Source organism: Mauremys mutica, chromosome 8 (assembly GCF_020497125.1).
Source record: "Mauremys mutica isolate MM-2020 ecotype Southern chromosome 8, ASM2049712v1, whole genome shotgun sequence".
In the NCBI taxonomy this organism is placed as follows: domain Eukaryota; kingdom Metazoa; phylum Chordata; order Testudines; family Geoemydidae; genus Mauremys; species Mauremys mutica.
The window spans coordinates 78,957,384-78,980,759 of NC_059079.1; the positions used below are offsets into that span (position 1 = coordinate 78,957,384).

A 23,376-nucleotide genomic window follows, 5' to 3' on the forward strand; every position below is an offset into this window, starting at 1 on the left:
TAATGGGGCTTTTACCTCACAAAACAGTCAAAGAATTATACTGCAAAGAAAACATTAACCGATACCTACCATAAGTGCAAATCATTTTACTAGCCTCTCTGAAGAGAAGAATTCCATTAGGAGATGATACATCAAAATTTAAACGTTGTGACCTAAAAAATAACAGCAAAAATATTCACATTGTCACAGTGGGAAAAAATCAGCAATGTGCTCATTCCTAAAAGCAAACAAAAACTGGTGGTAATGCTGCAGAAAAGGATCTGGGGGTTAGAGTGAATCACAAATTGAACATGAGTCAAGAATGTGATGCAGTTGGGAAAAGGCTAATATCATTCTTAGTGGTATTAACAAGAATGTTGTATGTAAGACACTGGAGGTAATGTTTTACTCGGTGCTGTTGAGGCCTCAGTTGGAGTACTGTGTCCAATTCTGGGTGCGACACTTTAGGAGACATGTGGATAGGTTGTAGAGAGTCCCGAGGAGAGCAACAATAATGACAACAGGTTTAGGAAACCGGACATATGAGGAAAGGTTAAAAAATCTGGGTGTGATTAATCTTGAGAAAAAGAAAACTTAAGGGGAGACCGGGTAACAGTCTTCAAATATGTTAAAGGATGTTTTAAAGAGAACATTGATCTATTCTCCATGTCCACTGGAGGTAGGACAAGAAGTAATGGGCTTAATCTGCAGCAAGGGAGATTTAGGTTAGATATTAGGAAAAACTTTCTAACTCTAAGGGTAGTTAAGCGGTGGAACAGGCTTCTAAGCAAGGCTGGGGAGTCCCCAACAGGTTGGATAAACACCGGTCAAGGATGGTCTAGGTTTACTTGGTCCTGTCTCAGCACAGAGGGCTGGACTTGATGACTTCTCAAGATCCCTACCAGCCCTACATTTCTATGATTCTAATAATAATAATAAGCTTTTGCACTTCAGAGGAATGCTACAAATTCTTCCTAATACAAACAATTAGTTTATACTCTTACCTTAACTACTATATCCCAATAGCTTATTTCATCAGTTAATTCCCACTACGAATTCAATTATATAAATGCATCCTCTACATGGTGGGGTAATGTGCACTTATGGGGGTGTGATTTCTAAAGTGCACAAATGTGCTGCGCATTAATTGGTCCATGTAGACCCTTGTTAGTGTGCACTAAAGTGTTAAAGCACACTAAGGAGCCTTTAGTGCACACCAGCAGAATCTACATGGACCAATTAATGCTCAACACGTTAGCGTGCTTTTGACTGTAAGTGGGCATTACCCCATCTTGTAGAGAAGCCCAAATGTAAGCCTGATGCAAGAGTGCAGTTCATAACGAGCATATACACATGCTTATGCATATACTTAGACCTGAAAGAGATCACACCATAGACAAGTCTCACCTCTGCTTGTGCTGGTATACCATCTCCATAGGCCAGAAAAAGTTACTGTGTACTCAATATGGATATAACCACTAGGAGGGCAAGCAAAGTTTTTATCAATGCCCTCCCCTGGGAGAATCCCAGGAGAAAGGTAGCTTTAAGGTACAAATTTCAAAAGCCCCTAAGTGATTTTGAAGACTAAGCCCCATTTTCAGAAGTGACTTAGCACTAAGGTTCCTAAGTCTAACTGAAGTCAACAAGAGCCTATAAATCACTTATAAAAATGAGACTAGGGTCTTGTGATCTACTTCACTTTGAAACGAGAGTAGATCAAAGTGAACTAGGAAGTTTCAGTGCATGGTAGCAGAGTCCACGTGGACTGCCAGTGGATGTCAGGTTACTGTAACGTAGATTTACACCACAGTTTGACATGCACTAACTGTTCACCTAAGTCACTTATGCAAATTTTACCCTTAATCTCTATTGGGAACTGCACAGGAGCCCTGCCACTGAATGCACTGAATCAGAACATCCCTTGGCTGCCCTAGTTGTGTGCCACCCATTTTTGGTGCTTTGCGGGGTACTTGTAGGACCCCTAGTGCAAAGGAAGTTGTGGGTACCTTGCTTTGCTAAAATCCACATTTTTCTGCCAGGATCCTTATTTACAGGGTCAATCTGGTGCAAATTTTGGGGTAAATCTAGCTGCTTATACCCTAATTTACGAGAAGAAAACATATGTACACTGCACAAAACATTTGTGTATTCTACAAGCACAAAAATGACGGCTGACTGGCAGAGGCAAAAAACCCAAACCAAACACATCTCAATATCACAGCAGCATAATGAACATACTGATACTCCATAACATATTTTAATCCTGTCACAGTGTACTGTCTAATGCATTTTAACCTGTAAAAGCTAAGGTAGCACACAAAGAAGAAATCCATCCCAAGTGATGTTCTCTTAAGCAAACAATGCAGATTTTCTAAATTCCAGTAGATGGAGGAATAGCAAGAATATGGAAAGTAGTTTGAAAAGCTGTCCCTTGCATGAGATTTATGTTCTAGCATCACTTTGCTTTTGTTTAGTTTTATTCGTTTTTTATAGGTTCTTTCTTAACTACCTTATCTCTGCAGCACTGTTAAATAGTCTATAGAATATGGTGTATCAGGTATCAGAGATTAAACTTTTAAAAGTACTTTATTACACTCTTACCATGATAAAAAGAGGAAATTAACCTACACAAACAATAGGTAATGTCACAGCAAGCCAATCCACAAATGCAAAAGACACTGAGAACTGACCTGGAATGTCTGTGTTGACATTCAGGGCTTAAACTCCAGTGATACTCCCTAATTTTCTTGGGGGCAGAGTTGAACTTTGTAGAACCAGTGATCTGGACCAGTGGTCCAGTACTCAGTTAAGCATTTTTTGTTTTGTTTTAAACAGTTTTTAATCTGTTTTCTTTTAAAGATGAACTTGCAAGTGAAAAAGAGAAACTGAGGAAAGCCCAGATTTCTCTGATGAAAGCCTCATCTATACAGGTCATGGGGGTCTCCAGCAGAGAATCACTCTAATCCCCCTGCTCCCTTTCATTTTCCCCTTCCAAAGTCTCTTGTCCCTTTGGGCAATCCTCTTAGCATCCACAGATTCCATGAGGGTATCACAAAATGCTCTGGTTCTGTGGCACTACAAATAACAGAAGACTCACTTAGGATATGTCTACACTGCAATTCAAAACCTGCAGCTGGCCTGCACCAGCTGGCTTGGGCTAAAGGGCTGTTTAATTGTGGTGTAGACATTCGGGCTCAAGCTGAAGACTGGGCTCTAGCACACCTGCAAGGTGGGAGGGTCCCAGACCTCGGGCTACAGTGGAATGGCTACACTGCAATTAAACAGCCCGAGACCCATGAGCCCCAGTCAGCTGGCACGGACCAGCCACGGATTTTTAACTGCAGTGTAGACACAGCCTGAAACACATGCAATCCAAGGTATTTACATCAGATCAGAAAATCATTCTGGGATCTCTTCCATCAGCCAGCAAGTGCCAAGAGGATTTCATAGACGGGGAAAAGTTATATAAAAGTTGGTTAGAAATACTGTTGTCCTAGATGCCTTTCTTTCCCAGTCTGAATAAGTGAAGCATTCAGCATACAAATGTATGTGGAAATTGTATTTTCTTTGGAGGGGAACTGAAAAAGTAAGTTACAAATGTTTAAAACCACAAAGCACATTTAGTGTTACTTAGAGGTTGCAGGGAACACAAGACAGAAATTAGACAGAGAACTATTTTCAGTGATCTCCATTAAAAAGTCAACATTTAACTATGGTTACCACATCATGGTACCTGAGATGCATCTGACTTATTTCAGTCTATTTTGAATAGTAAATAAATGCAGTGTCACAGATTATCCGATGTTGCATATTCAAAGGTTGACTTTTTAATGGCTACCATTGTAGCAAATCAAAACAAGAACACTGGTGGAGCTGTGGTCTCTCTAGTTCTTGTTCCATAGCACAGTCCGAAAAGACATTAGAGAGAAAGTTAAGAAAGTCAGGATACCTCCATAGTGGGCATGATATAAAAATGTAGACAGAACAAAGTAAGTGCCACTTATTGTTTACCCAGCTCTCACATGCTTGTTACCTGTTTTGCAGAAGCTCTGCCATAAGCTTCAAGATAGGAGTTGTACATGCTGCTTCACGATACCACAGCTCAATAGCTCTTTGTAGAATGGGAAGGTATGATGTGTATCTTTCATAAAATGAGTTAAAGAATGTAAATGCCAAAAATTAATATTTTTCAGATTAACTTTAGCTCAACGCCACTATGGTAAATTGGTGAGACAGGTACAGAACTATGACAGTTTACCCTAGATGAGGCTCTGGACCCATATATCCAAGTTTGTCAGTGCCTGGAAAAATAAATCCCTTGGAAATCAAAAAAATTAAGTACAAAATAGGTAAGCTATTGAATAAATCATATTTGGAATATTTATACAACTGGCATAATTCCAGGCAAAGGAAAGAGCTTTGTGTGTGTATAGAAAATTAATTTCTGGGCTCTGTCCAATTTCCAGCAGGCGATGCGTTCATAAACTCCCTGCACCCACCATAACTGGTATTAACTGGCACCCTGGCTGGCAGTCTCTACAGGACGCCAAGGACCAAATAGGCCATAGAGTCTGAACTATTTTCTCAGCCACAGAGGTGAAGGGAACAACCTTTCCTGTATGTTTGTTAGACTTAACACAGGTCAGTTGGATCAGGAAAGCCGGTGAAAGTTCGTATTATATTTGTGCTGGAAAGATTTCCTATTGTCTTTTCTGGAGCTGCCTTGGGGGTCTTTTATCTGCTGGGGATTTGGGAAGGGGTTTTGTTTTGTTTTTTAAATGACAATATTTACCCCAAAAGACATTTCACTTTAAATGGGAGAAAAATTAATCAAGCCCTGCCTTGAGTTGATAGGGCCCTTCTGGTGGAGACTAATGTCATCATAGGTGGCATTGCTGATGAATGATATTGCTGTCTCTGAGAAGGAAAGCATTTTGGCTAATTCTGTCTGTTTGTCCTAGTACTCTGGAGAGTTTTTGCTGCCATCTGCCTGAGGCTCTGGAGGCATATGCAGTATACAGCAGAAGAGCCTGATATCTGAAACACTCTTTAAAGAGTTGCTTCTGTCCCATTCTAGGAAGTCTTTTCTTTTTATCAGACTTAACATGGTTGCATCTACCATCAAGATTTCTGTAAACAAATAATTGGGATTCAAATCCGACAGCCACCTTGTGTACATAAGTAACAAAACATGGTCAAATACCCTCTGGGGCATACACAATCATTGCCATATCTTCAGCTACTTTCATAAATCTGTCAACTTCACCTTCGTTTTATTGGAAATGCTTCCCAACCACACCACTCTCACCCAGACACTGGCTAAAGCATTCAAAATGCACCAGCTGCCTGGGAGGGATAGGCACATAAAGGAGGCACCCTAATTCATGCTTCCTTATTGCCACTCCCAATGGCCTCATATATGCTGACAGGGCCAATATGGAACCCCATATGAGAGTGCCCTTGGATAAAAGTAATTGCTCAACGCTACTCAGTGGGCTCTCTCTGTCAGAGGGCAAGGCCATAGAACAGGGGTTCTCAAATGCATACCAGAGTATGCAGAATGCCAACCCCTCCCATTAATGCTCACACTGCAGTCCTGTGACAACTACATCAATAGTTTACATGGAAAAGTAACATTAGAAAAATATTCAATGTGTTTCTACTGGTCTTTTAAAATAATTTAGCAACAGAAAATGGGGTGGTGAGACAGTGCTATGTGCCCAAACTGTTTCTGGGGGCTTTTTGGAGCATCAGTGGAGGGAGCAGCTTTTAACCAGAGTTTCTGAAATGCTGCTGAACAGTTTGCTTTTGACTTTAAACCATATTCAGCACCAGTTCAACTGCACTTACTGCTGAAACCTGTTATAAACACAAGCCACTTTTGTTAGTGCATTCAAAGCTGTAGCTGAGCACTTGTGAAATCTTTGAATTCTTCTAAAACTGAATCAGCCAGCATGCTGGAGACAGACACAACTGGGCATTCTGAGCTGGCAACTCCATTATATAAACGGGGATGTCAGAACTCAAAAGTTCAAGTGTCACATCTACATCCACTGGCAGAAAAAGACAGTTACTTGCCTTTGTAACTGTTATTCTTCGAGATGTGTTGCTCATATCCATTCCAATTAGGTGTGTGCATGCCGCGTGCACGTTCGTCGGAAGATTTTTACCCTAGCAACACTCAGTGGGTTGGCTGGGTCACTCCCTGGAGTGGAGCCGCTATAGCACCGAATATATACCCCTGCTGACCCAACGGCCCTTCAGTTCCTTCTTGCCGGCTACTCCGACAGAGGGGAAGGAGGGCGGGTTTGGAATGGATATGAGCAACACATCTCGAAGAACAACAATTACAAAGGTGAGTAATCGTCTTGTCTTCTTTGAGTGCTTGCTCATATAGATTCCAATTAGGTGATTCCCAAGCCTTACCTAGGCGGTGGGGTCGGAGTGAGATGTTGCAGAATGCAAAACTGCTGAGCCAAAGGCTGCATCATCTCTGGACTGTTGGACCAGTGCATAATGTGAAGCAAAGGTGTTGACCGAGGACCAGGTAGCTGCGCGACATATCTCCTGGATGGGTACCTGAGCAAGGAAGGCAGCAGAAGAAGCCTGAGCCCTGGTGGAATGTGCAGTGAGGTGGCTCGATGGAACATGGGCCAAGTCATAACAGGCGCGGATGCACGACGTCACCGAAGAAATCCTCTGGGAGGAGACAGGTAGGCCCTTCATTCGGTCTGCCACTGCGACGAAGAGTTGGGGCGTTTTGTGAAAGGGCTTTGTCCGCTCGATATAAAATGCGAGTGCCCTACGGACGTCTAGGGAGTGCAATTGTTGCTCCCTTCATGATGAGTGTGGCTTCGGAAAGAAGACCGGGAGGAAGATATCCTGGTTGATATGAAAGGCCGACACCACCTTAGGGAGGAAGGCCAGATGTGGTCGCAACTGCACCTTGTCCTTGTGAAACACAGTATACGGTGGGTCCACCGTGAGAGCCCGAAGCTCGGAGATTCGTCTGGCCAATGTAATGGCTACGAGGAAAGCTGTCTTCCAGGACAGGTATAGCAGTGAGCAGGTTGCCAGTGGCTTGAATGGGGCAGTCATAAGTCTGGTTAGAACCAGGTTGAGGTCCCAGGTTTGGGCGGGGCGGCGAACTTGGGGGTATAAGCGCTCCAAGCCCTTGAGGAACCTGAAACCATAGGGTGTGAGAAAACAGAGCGGCCACTCTCCCCTGGGTGGAAGGTAGAGATGGCTGCCAAGTGCACCCTCAATGATGACACCGCCAGGCCCTGCTGTTTGAGAGACCAGAGGTAGTCCAAGATGGAATGGATCGGGACCTCGGTGGGAGTAACATTGTGCGTTTCGCACCAGCAGGAGAAACGCTCCCACTTGGCCAGATATGTTAACTGAGTGGAAGATTTCCTACTACCCAGGAGTACCTGTTGTACCGAGGCAGAGCAACGTAACTCGGATCGGTTTAGCCATGCAGCAGCCATGCTGTGAGGTGCAGGGATTGCAGGTCTGGGTGGTGAAGTCTGCCGTGATCCTGCGTTATGAGGTCTGGGCGGAGAGGCAGGGGAATCGGGTTGGCTATCAACCGGTCTAGCAACATGGTGTACCAGTGCTGCCTGGGCCATGCTGGAGCAATCATGATCAGGTGCGCTCTGTCCCTGAGGAGTTTTAGCAGGACCCTGTGAACCAGCAGGAACGGTGGAACAGCGTACAGCAGATGGCTCATCCACGGCATCAGAAAAGCGTCCGAGATCGAGCCCGTGGAGAGTCCTTGGAATGAGCAGAACGTCTGGCACTTCCTGTTCTCGCGAGAAGCGACGAGGTCTATGCGGGGAAAGCCCCACTTCCGGACGAATCGACCACTCGTGAGACAGGAAGGATCTGCTGAGGCGATCCACCAGAGTGTTCCGGACCCCTGGGAGAAAGGATGCTACCAGGTCTATCGATTGGGCTATGCAGAAGTCCCAGAGCTGGATGGCTTCCTGACAAAGAGGGGAGGACCGTGCTCCTCCCTGCTTGTTTATGTAATGCATGGCTGTCGTGTTATCTGTGAACACTGAGACACAACGGCCTTGTAGGTGCTGCTGAAACGCCTGGCATGCAAGGTGGACTGCTCTCAGCTCTCGGACATTGATGTGCAAGGCCAGCTCTTGAGCTGACCAAAGGCCTTGGTGCAAAGCTGACCGAGGTGAGCACCCCAGCCGAGAGATGACGCGTCCATTGTCAGGGACACCGAGGGCTGAGGCGGTTGGAATGGCATCCCTGCACACACCAGGGAGGGCGTCGACCACCAGTCGAGGGAGCCTAGGATGCTCGGGGGGATCGTGACGATCATGTCTATGCTGTCTCTGCTTGGGTGGTATACTGAGGTGAGCCACGATTGGAGTGGACGGAGGCGAAGCCTGGCATGTTTGGTTACGAACGTGCAGGCAGCCATGTGACCCAGGAGACCTAGGCAAGTGCGAGCGGAAGTTGTCGTGAAGTTCTGTAGACCTTGTATAATTGTTGCCATCACCTGAAACCGAGGCTGAGGTAAGCAGGCTCTGGCGAGATTGGAGTCCAGGATGGCCCCAATTAATTCTATTCTCTGTGTGGGAATCAGAGTGGATTTCTCTATATTGATCATCAGGCCTAGATGCAGGAATAGGTCCTTGACGATGCCCACATGACGGGTAACTTGGGCCTTGGAGGTCCCTCGAATGAGCCAATCGTCTAGATACGGAAAAACATGTATCCGATGGCGGCGGAGGGAGGCGGCGACTACAGCCATACACTTTGTGAATACTCTTGGGGCTGTAGAGAGGCCAAACAGAAGGACCATAAACTGGAAATGTTGACGGTTGGCCACAAACTGGAGGTACCTTCTGTGTGGAGGATAAATGGCGACGTGAAAATACGCGTCCTTCATATCGAGGGCGGCATACCAGTCTCCGGGATCCAAGGATGGGATGATGGTTCCCAGGGATACCATGCGGAACTTCAGCTTTATCATGAACTTGTTGAGTTCCCGCAGGTCTAGGATAGGTCTGAGACCTCCCTTTGCCTTGGGGATTAGGAAATAGCGGGAGTAGAACCCCTTGCCCCTTTCGTCCTTTGGTACCTCCTCTATAGCTCCGATGGCGAGGAGCATCCGCACCTCTTGCAAGAGGAATTGCTCGTGAGAGGGGTCCCTGAAGAGGGATGAGGATGGAGGGTGGGAGGTGAAATAAACTGGAGGTGGTACCCAAGTTCCACAGTGCGTAGGACCCAACGATCTGAGGTTAGATGGGACCAAGCAGGGAGGAAAAAGGAGAGGCGGTTGTAAAAGGGAGGGAACGGATCCTGGGTAATAACTGGTACGCTGTCCTCGAGCGTGCCTTCAAAAGTTTGGCTTTGGCCCCGCTGGTGGTTTAGAGGGACCCTGATTTTGGCCCCCTTGGGGCCCTGACTGACGCCTACGACCGCCTTGGCCACACCTTCTGCCAAAGTCCTGTCTTTGTCTAGGCGCAGGGTAAGGGCGGTGGGGCTGGGGACGGAAAGGCCGGCGCTGAGTCACCGGCGTGTGCATGCCAAGAGAGCGCATAGTGACCCTGCTGTCCTTTAGGCTTTGTAGCCTAGGGTCAGTTTTTTCAGAGAACAGGCCTTTGCCATCGAAGGGCAAGTCCTGTATAGTATGCTGCAGCTCCGGGGGAAGGCCTGACACCTGGAGCCATGAAATGTGCCTCATGGCAACACCCGAGGCCAGAGTCCTGGCAGCGGAGTCAGCTGCATCCAACAAGGCCTGGAGGGAAGTTCTCACCACTTTCTTCCCTTCTTCCAGGAGAGCAGCCAACTCTTGACGGGAGTCCTGAGGAACCAACTCCGTAAACTTGCCCACTGCCGCCCAGGTGTTGTAATTGTAGCGGCTAAGCAGGGCTTGCTGGTTTGCTACGCGGAGTTGCAGGGCCCCTGCCGAGTACACTTTACGGCCCAGTAAGTCCATTCGCCTAGCCTCCTTCGATTTAGGGGCTGGTGCCTGTTGGCCATGGTGTTCCCTTTCACTGACGGACTGGACGACAAGGGAGCAAGGGGGAGGATGTACATATAGGTACTCGTACCCCCTGGAGGGTACCATGTACTTGCGTTCGACTCCCCTGGCCGCGGGCAGGATAGAGGCTGGAGACTGCCAGATGGTATCCGCATTGGCTTGGATCATCCGAATGAACGGTAGGGCCACTCTAGTGGGGGTGTCAGCCGACAGAATGTCTATGACCGGATCCTCTATCTCCGAGACTTCCTCCACTTGGAGGTTCATATTGAGTGCCACCTGTCTCAGGAGGTCCTGATGGGCCCTCAAGTCGATTGGAGGAGGGCCCGAGGAGGACGTTCCTGCCACCGCCTCATCTGGGGAGGAGGAAGAAGAAAGGCCGGGGACAAGCGGGTCCTGCGTGGACGACCTCCTGTTCCAGTGGGATCTGGGAGTCCGGTGGCTGAGCCGGGGCTTCCTCCGTACCGGTCGGAGGGGGACGGCTAACTGTCGCTTCTGGCACCCGGTGCTCTGACGGAACAGAGCGAGATGGGATCACAGGTATGCCTTGGGCCTGGTGGTACACCCATGGTGTCCAGAATGACCACTGATGGGGGCCAGGGTCCTGGGCCTGGGGCTCCTGGAAGACTCTGGTGGGCACATCCGAATCACGGTCCTGTGCGTATGAACTGCCCGCGTGGGACGACACTGATGCATGTCTGGATGGCCATAGAGGAGCTGAAAAGCCCTGGGCAGAGTCTCCCTGTCTAGCTGGCGTTGCTCGACGCGGCACCGGGAGGCATACCGGTACCGGGAGCGAGATCGGGACCTGCGACCGGAGCGGTGCCGGGAGGTCGACCGAGATCTCGAGGCTCGACGACGGGAGTGGCTACGAGAGTCACGGTGCCTGGAGTGGTGCCGGGAGCTGGATCGGTGCCGAGTGTACTGGGCCGGCAAACGGGACGCTGACCGGTGCTGCGAGTACGACCGGTACCGAAATGGAGAACGGTGCCGGGACTGCGAGCGGCGTCGGGACCTGGATCGGCAACGGGACCGAGAGCGTCTGCGGGACTGCGATCGTGAACGGTGCCACTCTGCGGTGCCGATGGACGGTGCTCTGATCAAGGCAGGCTTGCCGATCGACTGTATAACCCGCACAGGCGGTGCCGGGGGTTGAGGCAGTGTAGACTCCGTCATTGCAATCAACTCCCTCGCCGTGGAAAATGTCTCCGGCGTGGAGGGAATAGTGAGCTCAATCATGGCTTGCAGCGGGGAGCTTTCAGGCACCGGACTCGATGGCTCTTGCGTGGCCGGAATCGACGGTGCCGATGTTGTTGATGCCACAGCAGGTATCGGTGCCGGGCGGTCTGACTTAGTAGAGCGCTCTGGCTGCTGAGCAGGCGGTGCGGACACAGCAGGAGTCTTGTACCTCTTCGCCCTCGGGGAGAGGGATCGGTGCCGAGCGGACGTCAGTGCCGGCGACGGCCGGTGCCGAGAGGCCTTGGCGGTACCGGCGCGAGCCGGTGCCGAGGGAGCGCTTCTTGAAGACTGTCCAGCGCTCGGTGCCGAGAGCGGAGGAGTAAGAGCTGCCTCCCTCAGGAGCTGCTTGAGACGGAAGTCCCGCTCCTTTTTTGTTCTCGGCTTAAAGGCCTTACAAATGCGGCACTTATCGGTTAGGTGAGATTCCCCGAGGCACTTAAGACAGGAATCGTGGGGATCTCCTGTTGGCATCGGCTTGTGGCAGGCCGAGCATGGTTTGAAACTCGGTGAACCGGGCATAGGCCCCGGCACCGGGTGCGGGGAAGGGGATAATCCCCGAACCCCTCTGAACTATATACACTAACTATACTATAAACGAATAAAGTTAACTACAACTATATAAATCTGAACTATATATACAAGAATTAACGAGAGAACTACGAGTAGCTAGGGAAGTGGAGGTCAGCTAAGCCACGCTTCACTGTTCCAACGACCGACATGGGCGGTAAGAAGGAACTGAAGGGCCGTTGGGTCGGGGGTATATATTCTGCACTATAGCGGTGCCACTCCAGGGGGCGACCCAGCGAGTGTTGCTAGGGTAAAAATCTTCGGACGAACGTGCACGCGGCGCGCACACACCTAATTGGAATCGATATGAGCAAGCACTCGAAGAACCACCAGATTTTACAAAACTTGGGGTCAAGAAAAATATTTCCAAGATTTATTATTTTTAAAAATTCCAGTGAAAACAGTTTGGACTTGTTTTTAAACACCCATCTGCAGTGTTTATATGCTCAACCATTGGGGAATTCTGCTAATTCACGAAGCGAAACTGACTAACTGATTTTCGTTGTCCAAGGTGAGTGAAATGCAAACAGCGAAGGATCTTTGGGGCAGGGACCGTGTTTTTGGTCTGGGTTTGTACAGCACCTAGCTCAATGGGATCTTGGTCCAAGACTAGAGCTCCTAAGTGCTACAGTCAGACAAATATATAATAATGGCAACTTAAAATAAAATCAGCTTTAGTACGCTAATGTACATAAGTGACCATCATCATAGAATCTATCAATGCAAGGGACACTAAGGGGCTCTCTATGACAGGTTAAAGACTGGATGCAGAGGAAAGGCTGGTTGCTTAAAGGAAAACCTTATACTGCCTCTGCCCCTGTGGATATAGGGCTGAAATATCTAGAACTGATTGTCTAGCTCTTCTAAATCAGCACTTAACTTATACACTAATTGGAAAAAAATATGACAATTTAATACTTTAAAAAACTATAATGGTTTTAAACGGGAAACACTATTGCTTATATAAAAATGTGAGTATTTTTCTTGACTAATCCTCTGCATACAGTCTTATAAAATGTCTCATGCCCGTGCATATGGAATTATTTTTTTAAGGATACAGGAGATGAATCTTTAGATATTTATTAGAAGAGTGATTTAAAAACAGAAGTATATTGGTTATTTAAAACAAAATGTTCCACACCTACTTGTAAGTTCACATAAAGAAGGGGCACATTCTCAAATAAACATCAATATAAGAAAGGGGACTGTGTGAATGACTAGTAGAGAGGAAACTCCAAACACAGAACACCATCTTTTTCATATACTAATATTACTTTAGCTTTGCTGACTAAAACCCTGAGTCAGCCTAATAAGGTAATTTAAGTCCGGCAAGACATTTTCTTACTACAAACTTGCTTATTTCACAAGCATTAAAGTTCATTAAATAATTGATGTCAATTAACAGAAACAGTTGAAAAATTTACCAAGGGGGTACCCAACTAGTTTTAAGAAATACTGATTGAGAGTAACAAAATATCTGGGTACAACCCTGATCCTGCACCAGCTCCCCACGGACAGATCGGGGACCTTAAACTTCAGCTTGCTGTCACTGTAGAGTAATACAGGTAATACACTCACATTTTACAAACATCATCTTGAAGTCAATAGCAAAACAAAATATTTTATCAGTGGGATAATCTCCATTAATAAAAATGGATTCTGATTTTACTCCAAACAGGTCATGCTTTTATAGAAGGTTTCACCTGCATGTTTAGGCCTGCCCTACAAATTACACAAACCACATTTCTGAATATAAAAGGCATATTAACTTTCAGAAGCTGTAATACTGGAATCATCATTGACAACTTGACATATCAATATTTCAGGAAGAATAAATGACTTTCATATCCAGGATATTTATTTATTTATTTTTGTATCATCTACTTATTCATCTTTCATTAATGGAATTCTCTGGGAAGTTCCCGAACGTTACCATTGGAAAATACTTAAAAATATTTGGAAATATTTTAATAAAGCCTTTTGAGAGATTGAATAATACAACTTTTTAAAACAAATTTTACTATTATTATAAATATTTGCTCTTCATCCGTTGCCCAGAGGAAAACAATAAATCTTGTCTCAACTGAATGAACACCATTTATCATATTCATTTTCCTGTCAATACAATTATGAAAAGCCTTTGGCCTTTTTCCAAGGAGCCTGATTTGCTACAGAAACTCAATTAGTATAAGCAAGCCTGCTACAAAACAACCCTATTTGGCAATCTAACACAGCTTTCAGCATACTGACAATTCACCTCCAAACCATGACCCTAATATCAGCATAATCTATGTTAAAATATAGGACACAACAGTTTCCAGATCAAAAACAAACCAAGAGACTTAAAATAATTCATTTCTGCTCATTTTTGCCATCTACTGGACAAAAGTAAAATTTCCAGATACTTATTCAAATCAGAAATAAGATAGAGGAAAACTATGACCTAAAACTGGAACAACTTAAAAAATTAAAGGTTTGATCCTCAAAGGTTCATTATATGTGTAACTCTCTTGAAATCAATGGGAAGAGATTAGAATCATAATATTTCCAGTCACACTTGAGATAAAGTATTATATTAACCACTGAACTCTGATACCACTGATTTAAAATTAATGCTTCCGAACAACCTCCTTTATTTACCTAACATCTTAGATTATTAAAACTAAAAATTTTCTCTTGTCTATTTATACTGCTTATTTGCTGCATTTCTCTGAGTTTAGGTAATGACTATCATTTAAGTCAGTTTCGTTTTTGTTTATAGTTAGTTTCACTTTAAGGCTTTCAAACCAGGGGAATATTTGTTTGAAAACAACTAATTATTAGACTTGGGCAGTTACAATTGTAGCATGTCAACACATACAAATCAACACTTAAAGGTTATTAATTTATATACTACAATGTTAATTAAGTATAAAAATACCTATCCAAATTAAAAGAAACCTCTTTCTCCCCTCCTCACCACACATACCATTGTAACTTACACCCTTTAGATCCAGTAAATAGGAGTTGACATGATGGCAGCTTACTCTGCCATAATACTAAGATCAATATGAGGATGGAGTTGGACCCAGCAGAAGCTAAATGCACTGAACAGAAGCATGAATTTGTTTGTTTGTTTACAGCCAAAGGTGATAGGGGAATATTTTCTGTGTCCCTGTGTACAGATATGTGAGGGAAAAGAAGCAACTGAATATAGAAAACAAGCGGACTCAGAAAAGCCTTGGACAAATTAATTCCTCTTACTGTGTATATATTAATCTTTTTATTGTTAAGGTCAATTAAAGGAATGCTGTCTGGCAGTCCAAATAAAACATCCAGGGTTTGTGTAAAAAAAATAAAATAAATTTACTATTAAGAACAGGTGTTCAGGAAATTAAAAACAATGGAAACCATCCTGGATTCAGGTGTGGAGTGGACTGAATGGGTTCAAAAAAAGAATTAGGTAAATGGAGGATAGGTCCATCCATGGCTATTAGCCAAGACAGTTAGGGACGCAACCCCATGCTCCGGATGTCTCTAAACCTATGACTGCTAGAAACTGGGTCTGGATGACAGGGAATGGACCAATTGTAATTGCCTTGTTCCTGTTGGAAGACAGGATACTGGGCTAGATGGATCATTGTTCTGACTCAGCATGGTGATTTCTATGTTATGTTGACCCTCCAGGCATGGATCTATCTTTTGCAAAAGGAGTGGAGATCAGCCACCCCTATATTGCAATCCCCTCCACCATTCCTGGTCCCACAAAGGAAGCTTTGCAGTTTTGATCAGGGAGAGAACATAGGACTGACAAATGAGAATTGCCTAATACAGCCTGAGGCTCCATTTCCTTTCTTACACAACCCATCTCTTCGTAAAAAGGGTGGGTCCTGGGACAGCCAGAGGCTGGAGAGTCCTGGCAGTATGGTTCCACAGGAGCAGCAAGACAGGGGAGTAGGGATCATTAGGGCAGTGAGGAGATCTGTGGGTTTCTGAGCAGTGGATGACCCTGGTCATTCTGCAAAGGGGTAAAAACTTTGTGATCACCACCAATAGAATGACCTGAGGAAAACTCTGGCTGGAATTCATCTCCAAACCCGAAGATTTCCTTGTAGGAGACCTCAATCTGGCTCTGTTTGAATTTACATATTTCCCTATACTATTTGCAATGCAAACATTGCCACACTTCGAATAGGAGTAAAGAAGTTACAGTAGGTTATTTTACCTTTTTCTTTGATGTTGATTGGAATACCTCAGCCAGTTCTGGTCCCCACTATTCTAGAAAGATGTTGATAAATTGGAGAGAGTTCAGAGAGGAGCCATGAGAATGATTAAAGGATTAGAAAACATGCCTTAAAGGGCTATATTCAAAAACTTCTATTTAGCTTTACAAAGAGACAGTAAAGGGGTGGCTTGATTACAGTCTCTAAGTATTTACACTGGGAACAAATATTTAATAATGGGTTCTTCAGTCTAGCAAAGAAAGGTATAACATGATCCAATGGCTGGAAGTTGAAGCTAGACAAATTCAGACTGAAAATAAAGCATACATTTTTTGAGAGCATAATTAACCATTGCAACAATTTATCAAGGGGAGAGGTGGATTCTCCATCACGGACAATTTTTAAAATCAAGACTGGCTGTTTTTCTAAAAAGATCTGCTCTAGGAATTACTTTGGGACAGTTCTAAGGCCCATGTTAAAGAGGAGGTCAGACTAGATGATCACAATGGTCTCCTTTAGGCTTAGAATCTATGAACATTGGCTTAATGCAGAGGAAACAGAAAATGAAATTTATTGAAAATTAAATTGATAGTAATCTCTCTTTCCTGCCCATGCTGAACAAAGTATAAAAAGTAAACTTTAGAATTTTAAATTTCTTTCAGGTTTAATAATGTAAGTGTGACAGTGTCATAAAATTTATACACTTACATCCTGATTTTAGTAGTTTGTGGCTCCATCTGTTACTGTTGAAATTAAATGGAGTTTTCCATTGATTTCAAATAGAGTTAGGATGAGGCCTCTTATTTTCTTAGGCCTTGATTCCACACACTGTCTGACTTGAAAGCACACAAAGTTCTTGAGAATGGCTTGATCCCACTCCCATGGGAGTCTGTCCATTGATTTCAGTGGAAGTTGGATCAGATCATAACACAGGCTCAGCCTTCCTACCTTTTTGCCCATATTCAATGATATTCCTGGTCACAATTCTAGAAAGATATACTGTTCTGTGTTCTCCAAACAGATTATCAGTGTACAGTACACTTTCAGCATTTGTTTAAAATTATCCCATTTCAAAGCCCCCGTTTTTAATAAAACACAATATTGTATTTGTATGTTATTTTACCCATATAATAAACAAATATACAGCAATCATGCATAGTAGGTCTAAATCATACAAACTGTTATACTCATCTGACTATATATTTGGATAGTGAGTTTATTAATATGATTCTATGACTGAAATGACAAAATTTATGACTGATACACTTATTAAAAAACATCAAAGACCTCCCTGTTGTACTAACAAAATACTAGTGGGTATTATTAGATACTTGAACACAGCAGTAAAAAAGTATACCAGTATATTAAAATAAATACAGTAGTCCTGATCTTTGCATATTGAGAAAAACTGTAACTCTAGATTATCATTTATTTTTGCAATATAGCTGTTGTCTTCTCATCAAGAAAAGTGTGTGTGTCATGATATTAATAAAACAGACGTAAGTGGATACTTATTGGCTAAATGAAAGACCAGATCATACTAGATACGGAGCTCCCCCTGGATTAATACTTGGGAAGCAACATTTTTTTTTTTTTTTAGCAGTTTTTGCTGTCATTTTTAACCATATGTAGGTACATTATATTTTGCGTTCGAGCCAACGTATGTTTATGGAAACATCACAGGCTTGGGAGAGGGAGGGGAACCATTTAAGTATATTTGGGATATTAGTATGATACCACAAAAAAGTGACCTCTCTGTGGTTTCTCTCCAAATGCTGCCCTCCCAGTTAACTGCATGGTTGCCATTGTGCTGTAATTTTAGCTGATTACACATTAGTTCATTTAGCTTTGTTTCCTCTTCCCCACTGTGCCACACTATTAAACTAATGCAAGGGGCCTGGTATCCCTCTGTGCACAGAGCTGGTATTGTCATAGTGTAATAAGGATACATCCAGTCAAACAGCATGGTGTAGCTGGTCTTTGTGTTCAGTGCAAAGGCAATCCCTCGAAGATCTCTTGCCAGCCCGATCAACATACGCTGTCAGTGGGAAAGAGACACAGTAATTGATTTTCACGTTAGCACAGAGCAGATGGAGTAATAATCAGCCAATAATGACCACATATCTGATTTTGATTCATTAGTTTAAATGTCTCGCTCAAATCCTTCTCTATAGAAAACCATAGGTTCTTTTATATATATCAAAAAAATCTGCCCAAGTTTTATGGTGGTAATGCTAACAAAATGCTTAGGGAACATTTTAGGTTACTCAATTTACTGTACCTTTGACTAAGGCAAACTAAAATATAATATATGAATGCTGCATATTAAAGTTTAAAAGTGCTTCTTGCATGAATATATTCAAATAACAACACTAATAATAAAAAGTTAACTTGAGCTGGCATTATTTTATGTGAGGTATAAGACTAATGGATACTCAAAAAAACCTACTGTTAAGGTTACATTGAGACTTCTATTATACTCCATTTTCATATGCTTATATCCTTCTGAAAAATTATTTTCAGATATTTTCTCAGTCAAAAAATATTTTTTTTAAAATGTTGAGCAAAACCCATTCACCCATTTTTAGTAAATTCTGTGACAGAAAAAAATATACTTCCCTCCCCCTGTAAAAATATTTTTAAACTGTTTTTGGGGTACAGACATAAATGAAAAATAGCTGAAAGTTCCCAGGTGGCAATCCTCATAAAGGACTGGTTTTCAGGCAAGTGGCATACATTTTAAGAATTAACAAATAATAAGTGAATAAAAAATTAGTTTTAAACATACACTACATGAAATTTCCACTACAGTTAAAATTCCATACTGATTAGTGGAGTACTGACCAACAGAAATATGTAGTATGAGTGTTAGTTTGGTGTTGTAGGCGTGGTTTGTATTTCGGCTCCATTATGAAGTACCATATAACTGCAGGGTTTCACTAAACAATTGTGGAAGCACACAGAGAAACCAATAGGGGGAATTAATGTGTTAATCTTTTTTCATTTTTGTAAAAATATCAAGAGAAACTAAATATAAAACTTTCAATAAAGTAGCATTTGGCAACAATGTTAAATATTCGTAAATCCAGAAATGCAAAAGATAAGGATCTCATATTAACTTTAATCCACCCACAGAATGAATGGAGTGCTGTAAATTATTTGTTGTGCTACTAAATGTTAGCTTACACAAGGCCTGAATTCTACTTTCAGATATGCACGCACTAGTCCAATTGACTTCAATGGGAGTTGCAGAGGTTTTTCTGAGGGTAATTTGGGTCCTATGTGAAACACGGGTAAATAAAGGTTAGTATGAGAACCTTATCATTTGGATTTCCTGATTTCTGAGTGTGCAAATGACCTGAACATGCAAGATGCTCAGAGCCCTCAATTCTCATTAACTTGAGTTGAGGTTACCTCACAGGAAATGCTCAGCATCATGCAGAATTGGGACCTAAAATGATAATATTAACATGACATTCACCTACTTTTTGGCATTTAATATACTTATTCTTCCATGTGGAAAATAAGTGTTTAGCAGATGTGTGGCCTATGTAAAAAAACTTCACAGCAACACTGCACATCTCCTATTAAACAATACTAAGATGCAACATCAAAAAAGATACATCCACATCCAGCAAAGTAGGGTGAAGGTGGAGGATTCAAGAGTGATCTTGACTCTTTTAAACACTGGAGCCACAGAAAGAAAAAGTCCACGAGCAAGGCTGACTATCAGGAAAGAAGGTCAAAAGAAAAGTAACAGGAGTACTTGTGGCACCTTCGAGACTAACACATTTATTTGAGCGTAAGCTTTTGTGGGCTACAGCCCACTTCATTGGATGCACAGAATGGAACATAGAGTAAGAAGATATTTATACATACAGAGAACATGAAAAGGTGGAAGTACTCATACCAATTGTAAGAGGCTAATTAATTAAGAGAAGCTATTATCAGCAGGAAAACTAGGAGCCTCTAGAAAAGCTCCTAAGATATTTAGCACCTCATTTGAACTTGCCATTGTTTGAAGTCAGGCAAAGATAGGAATGAACCCATGGTCAGAGGCCTGTGAGACAGGGACTACACATACACACACAGCTAACCAACCCACCCTGAAGTAAGTACATATTCATTGATTTAGAAAAGCAACTGTTCTTTGAAAAACATTCTTTCTGATAAAACATGTAAGAAACGTCTGGGTAGCAAGACTTATAGACACCTGCTAAATGGGCGCATGCCACACTTAGGAAGTGATGACACAGTAATGTTCTACCAGAGGGCCTTGAAACAGCAGGTCATTTCACATGCCACTGAGTACTAAAGAACAACTGAGTGATTTGAGAAAAGCCACTGAATTTCTTTGGTTTTAGAATCTTTACTTTCTACTATTATTATTATTATAATTATATAAACACCATCCACTCTTATCTATACTATTCTTAATATACTTAAGTACATAAAGTCCCACTAAACTCAATGGTGAAGTGTTATTCACTGGAACTAGACTCTGTATAGTAGTAATACTGAAGATGTACACTGATGCCAAAACTGCTCATACAATGACACCCTAACCACATAATGTATCCAGGTAAAATCCTGGCCCTTTCATCTAAGATCTTGTGCTCACTGCGGTTGGGTTTTACACAGATGTGGCAGAATAGGGATTAAACTCCCAATATATTCTGTAAAAGCAGCAAAGAGTCCTGTGGCACCTTATAGACTAACAGACGTTTTGGAGCATGAGCTTTCGTGGGTGAATACCCACTTTGTCGGATGCAATATATTCTGGTTTATTAGCCCATTACGAATTTGCAAATGACACTAGTGGGTGTAAAATTGTTAAGAAAAATAGTAAATAACACTATACACTTAGACAGCACCTTGTGGGCCGTCATCTTGAGGGCTCCTAACATGCTTTGTAAATGTCACAGAATAATATAAGCAGCATATAACGGGATCACTTCATTCACAGCTGAAATGCAGTCATATCTGGGTGCAAGGTGACAGCTGTTTAGCAGCACACAGCAACACTAGACAATAGCTTAGACTCAGAAGCAAAGAATACTGTATCCAAGAGAAATAGCAGGGGAATTTTAGGTAGTCAGAATGCTGGCTTATAAACTGATTTTCATACTAATGAAATAACTAGCCTCTTTCAAAGTATTCTTTCATCCACAAACCAAAAAATGGTAGGTCTGCTTTAGAGTAATTTAAAGGTCCGTTCTAATTTTTTTTATTTTTATTTTTTAATTTTGACATTATAGTTTAAAATCCTAAAAAAATATTATTTTCTGAATTTCTAAATGGAAAAGAACTGAACATTTAAATATTTGTAGGGCGAAAAAAGCCCAAACAGAAATTGTGGCTTGACAGCGTGTGCCAAGTTTCTGACTAATGCAATTTGAAACAGACGAGATACCACTCACACCACCCACCCCCAAAATGGGGTTTGTAATGGAAAGTCTGACAGACCCTTAACTACAGTGGCACTACTGGGTGCAGCTATAATATTACCCTCATAATTCTACTATATAATAACAACAAAGAAAAAAAAGGTGAAGGGTCATTGTGCTTTGTCTTTAGAATTAAGATGGCTGTCTTCATCCTTACAGCATACTCTTAATTCTGGAGACACGTCTTAATAACCTCTAAATAGTTCCAACAAAAGAGCCGTGTCAGAGGAATGAGCAGGCCCCAAGGTGTTTCAACTGGAGTGTTTTCATCTGCCTTTATTGCTCTATCCCTCTCCAGAATTAAGGCAATAACCTGTGATAAATTATTCAGGAACTGCTACAGGGATCAAAGCAAAATCATTCTGTTAAAGTGCTGTTTGCAACATTTGGCACTTAGTGTGAAAACTTTTAATGTGTGCTAGCTGAAAATCAAGGATTTTAAATAATTTAACAGTATGGAGTTTTTACGAACCAGCTAAAGATAGCATGTTGCTATTTAACTGCCCTTCTTCCTCCAATACAGTTTTCATTCATTCCTATCAAAACTGAGGATGTCATAACTAACATAAAAGCACCACTGAGGTTCAGTCTAGCCAGTCAATATATTACTTAACTGGACTGTCAGGGCAAATCCAGATATTTTTGAGGGGAAAAAATGACAGTAGTTTTAATACTATGATTTCCCACCCACTCCCCTTCATTTCAAAATGGAAAAAAGCTCACGATAAATACTAAGGTTCTCTTCAATTATATTAGATTTTACTGGAAAACAAACTTAAAAGTATGTTTTATATTCAGGTTTGTTAACCGCAAATGTATTTCAATGAGGAAGAGCTCCCTTGTTGTGATCATTTTTCAGCTGTGTACTTCAGAAATATAAAAAACCCCAGCCAGTTAGAAAATCCTAGTAAAAGCCACAAATTAAATGAATTTGGCAGTCTTGGGCCATTTTCATGGTGATATTTTAACAGTGTCACCTCCCTGTGGATTGGAATACTAAACATTTTATTGAAGAAGAGAACTGAACTGTTTTTGTTTCCAGTTCTTTCACAATGAAGTACCTGAAAGCACTTTTGCATGTATTATTTATTCATCATGATAGAAAAATAGCTGTAACCTAATAAATTATATTTAAAAGAATTTAGAGCAAAAGTTTTGTTTATGATACAGCAACAGATTTAGTTCTTTATCAGTAGCTTAAAGCACCAAGTTTCCTTTATATAAATTAGACAGATGGTGCTTACAGTAGAATTTACTAAAGGTCTGTCACAACAAATGCAGCCAAGCTGCATATTTAATCACTGCAGAACCTTGTCTACCTGCAGCTGCCAACTGCTAATCCAATTTCCCTGATAAATGTGGCAAGAGACACGATCAGCAATAAAGAGCATCTAACTCCATTTTCCTGCAGGGCGTCTTTTGATGAACATTTAGGACGGAAGAACGGAGTGCACTGTGTGGCCCTGGCTTGTGGCAGCTGCATGCATTCTGAAGACACAGTTCTCAGGTTACTCACTTAATTCTGCCACTATCATTATGTTGCTATTGATCTCAGTAGCTCTTGTCTACACAGCATTACTCTAGATGAAGCTGAATCAGGCAGTTATCATGCATCAAACTTGCTCAAAAGCCTGGAGATTTCCCTTTAATTACTTGTGATTTTATTTGCAAATACCGTTAAAGTGTAATCAAGCAGTCACTTTCCAGGGTCGTTAAGAACTTGCTAGTTTAGGGATATATCACTGGAACTCCATTAAAATTTCTTCAGTAAAACAGTTTCTCACAAACCAGACAGGACTGCAGCAAAATTGTTTTAAATACAATAGAATACATAGATAAATGCAGTTTCTTACAAAGAGGGAGATTCTAAAAATGATCTCTTAGAACTAATTGTTAAAATCAATAATTTTCAAAATAAAAGACAAACACT

At 42.4% G+C, this 23,376-nt stretch overlaps 1 protein-coding gene across 4 annotated transcripts in view; it reads right to left on the reverse strand.

Moving 5' to 3' along the window:
- RANBP17 (RAN binding protein 17) overlaps nt 1–23,376 on the reverse strand; it is a 279,011-nt gene that overhangs the window by 69,109 nt on the left and 186,526 nt on the right. For 3 of the 4 annotated variants that reach the window (XM_045027071.1, XM_045027070.1, XM_045027072.1), the window contains exons 20-22: nt 17,949–18,037; nt 4,013–4,120; nt 70–152 (exon numbers count right to left, since the gene is read on the reverse strand). In XM_045027071.1, the coding sequence (XP_044883006.1) occupies nt 70–152; nt 4,013–4,120; nt 17,949–18,037 (280 nt within the window). Of the gene's footprint in view, nt 1–69; nt 153–4,012; nt 4,121–16,001; nt 16,050–17,948; nt 18,038–23,376 lie in introns of all 4 variants that reach the window. The other variant, XM_045027073.1, reaches the window with a different exon arrangement.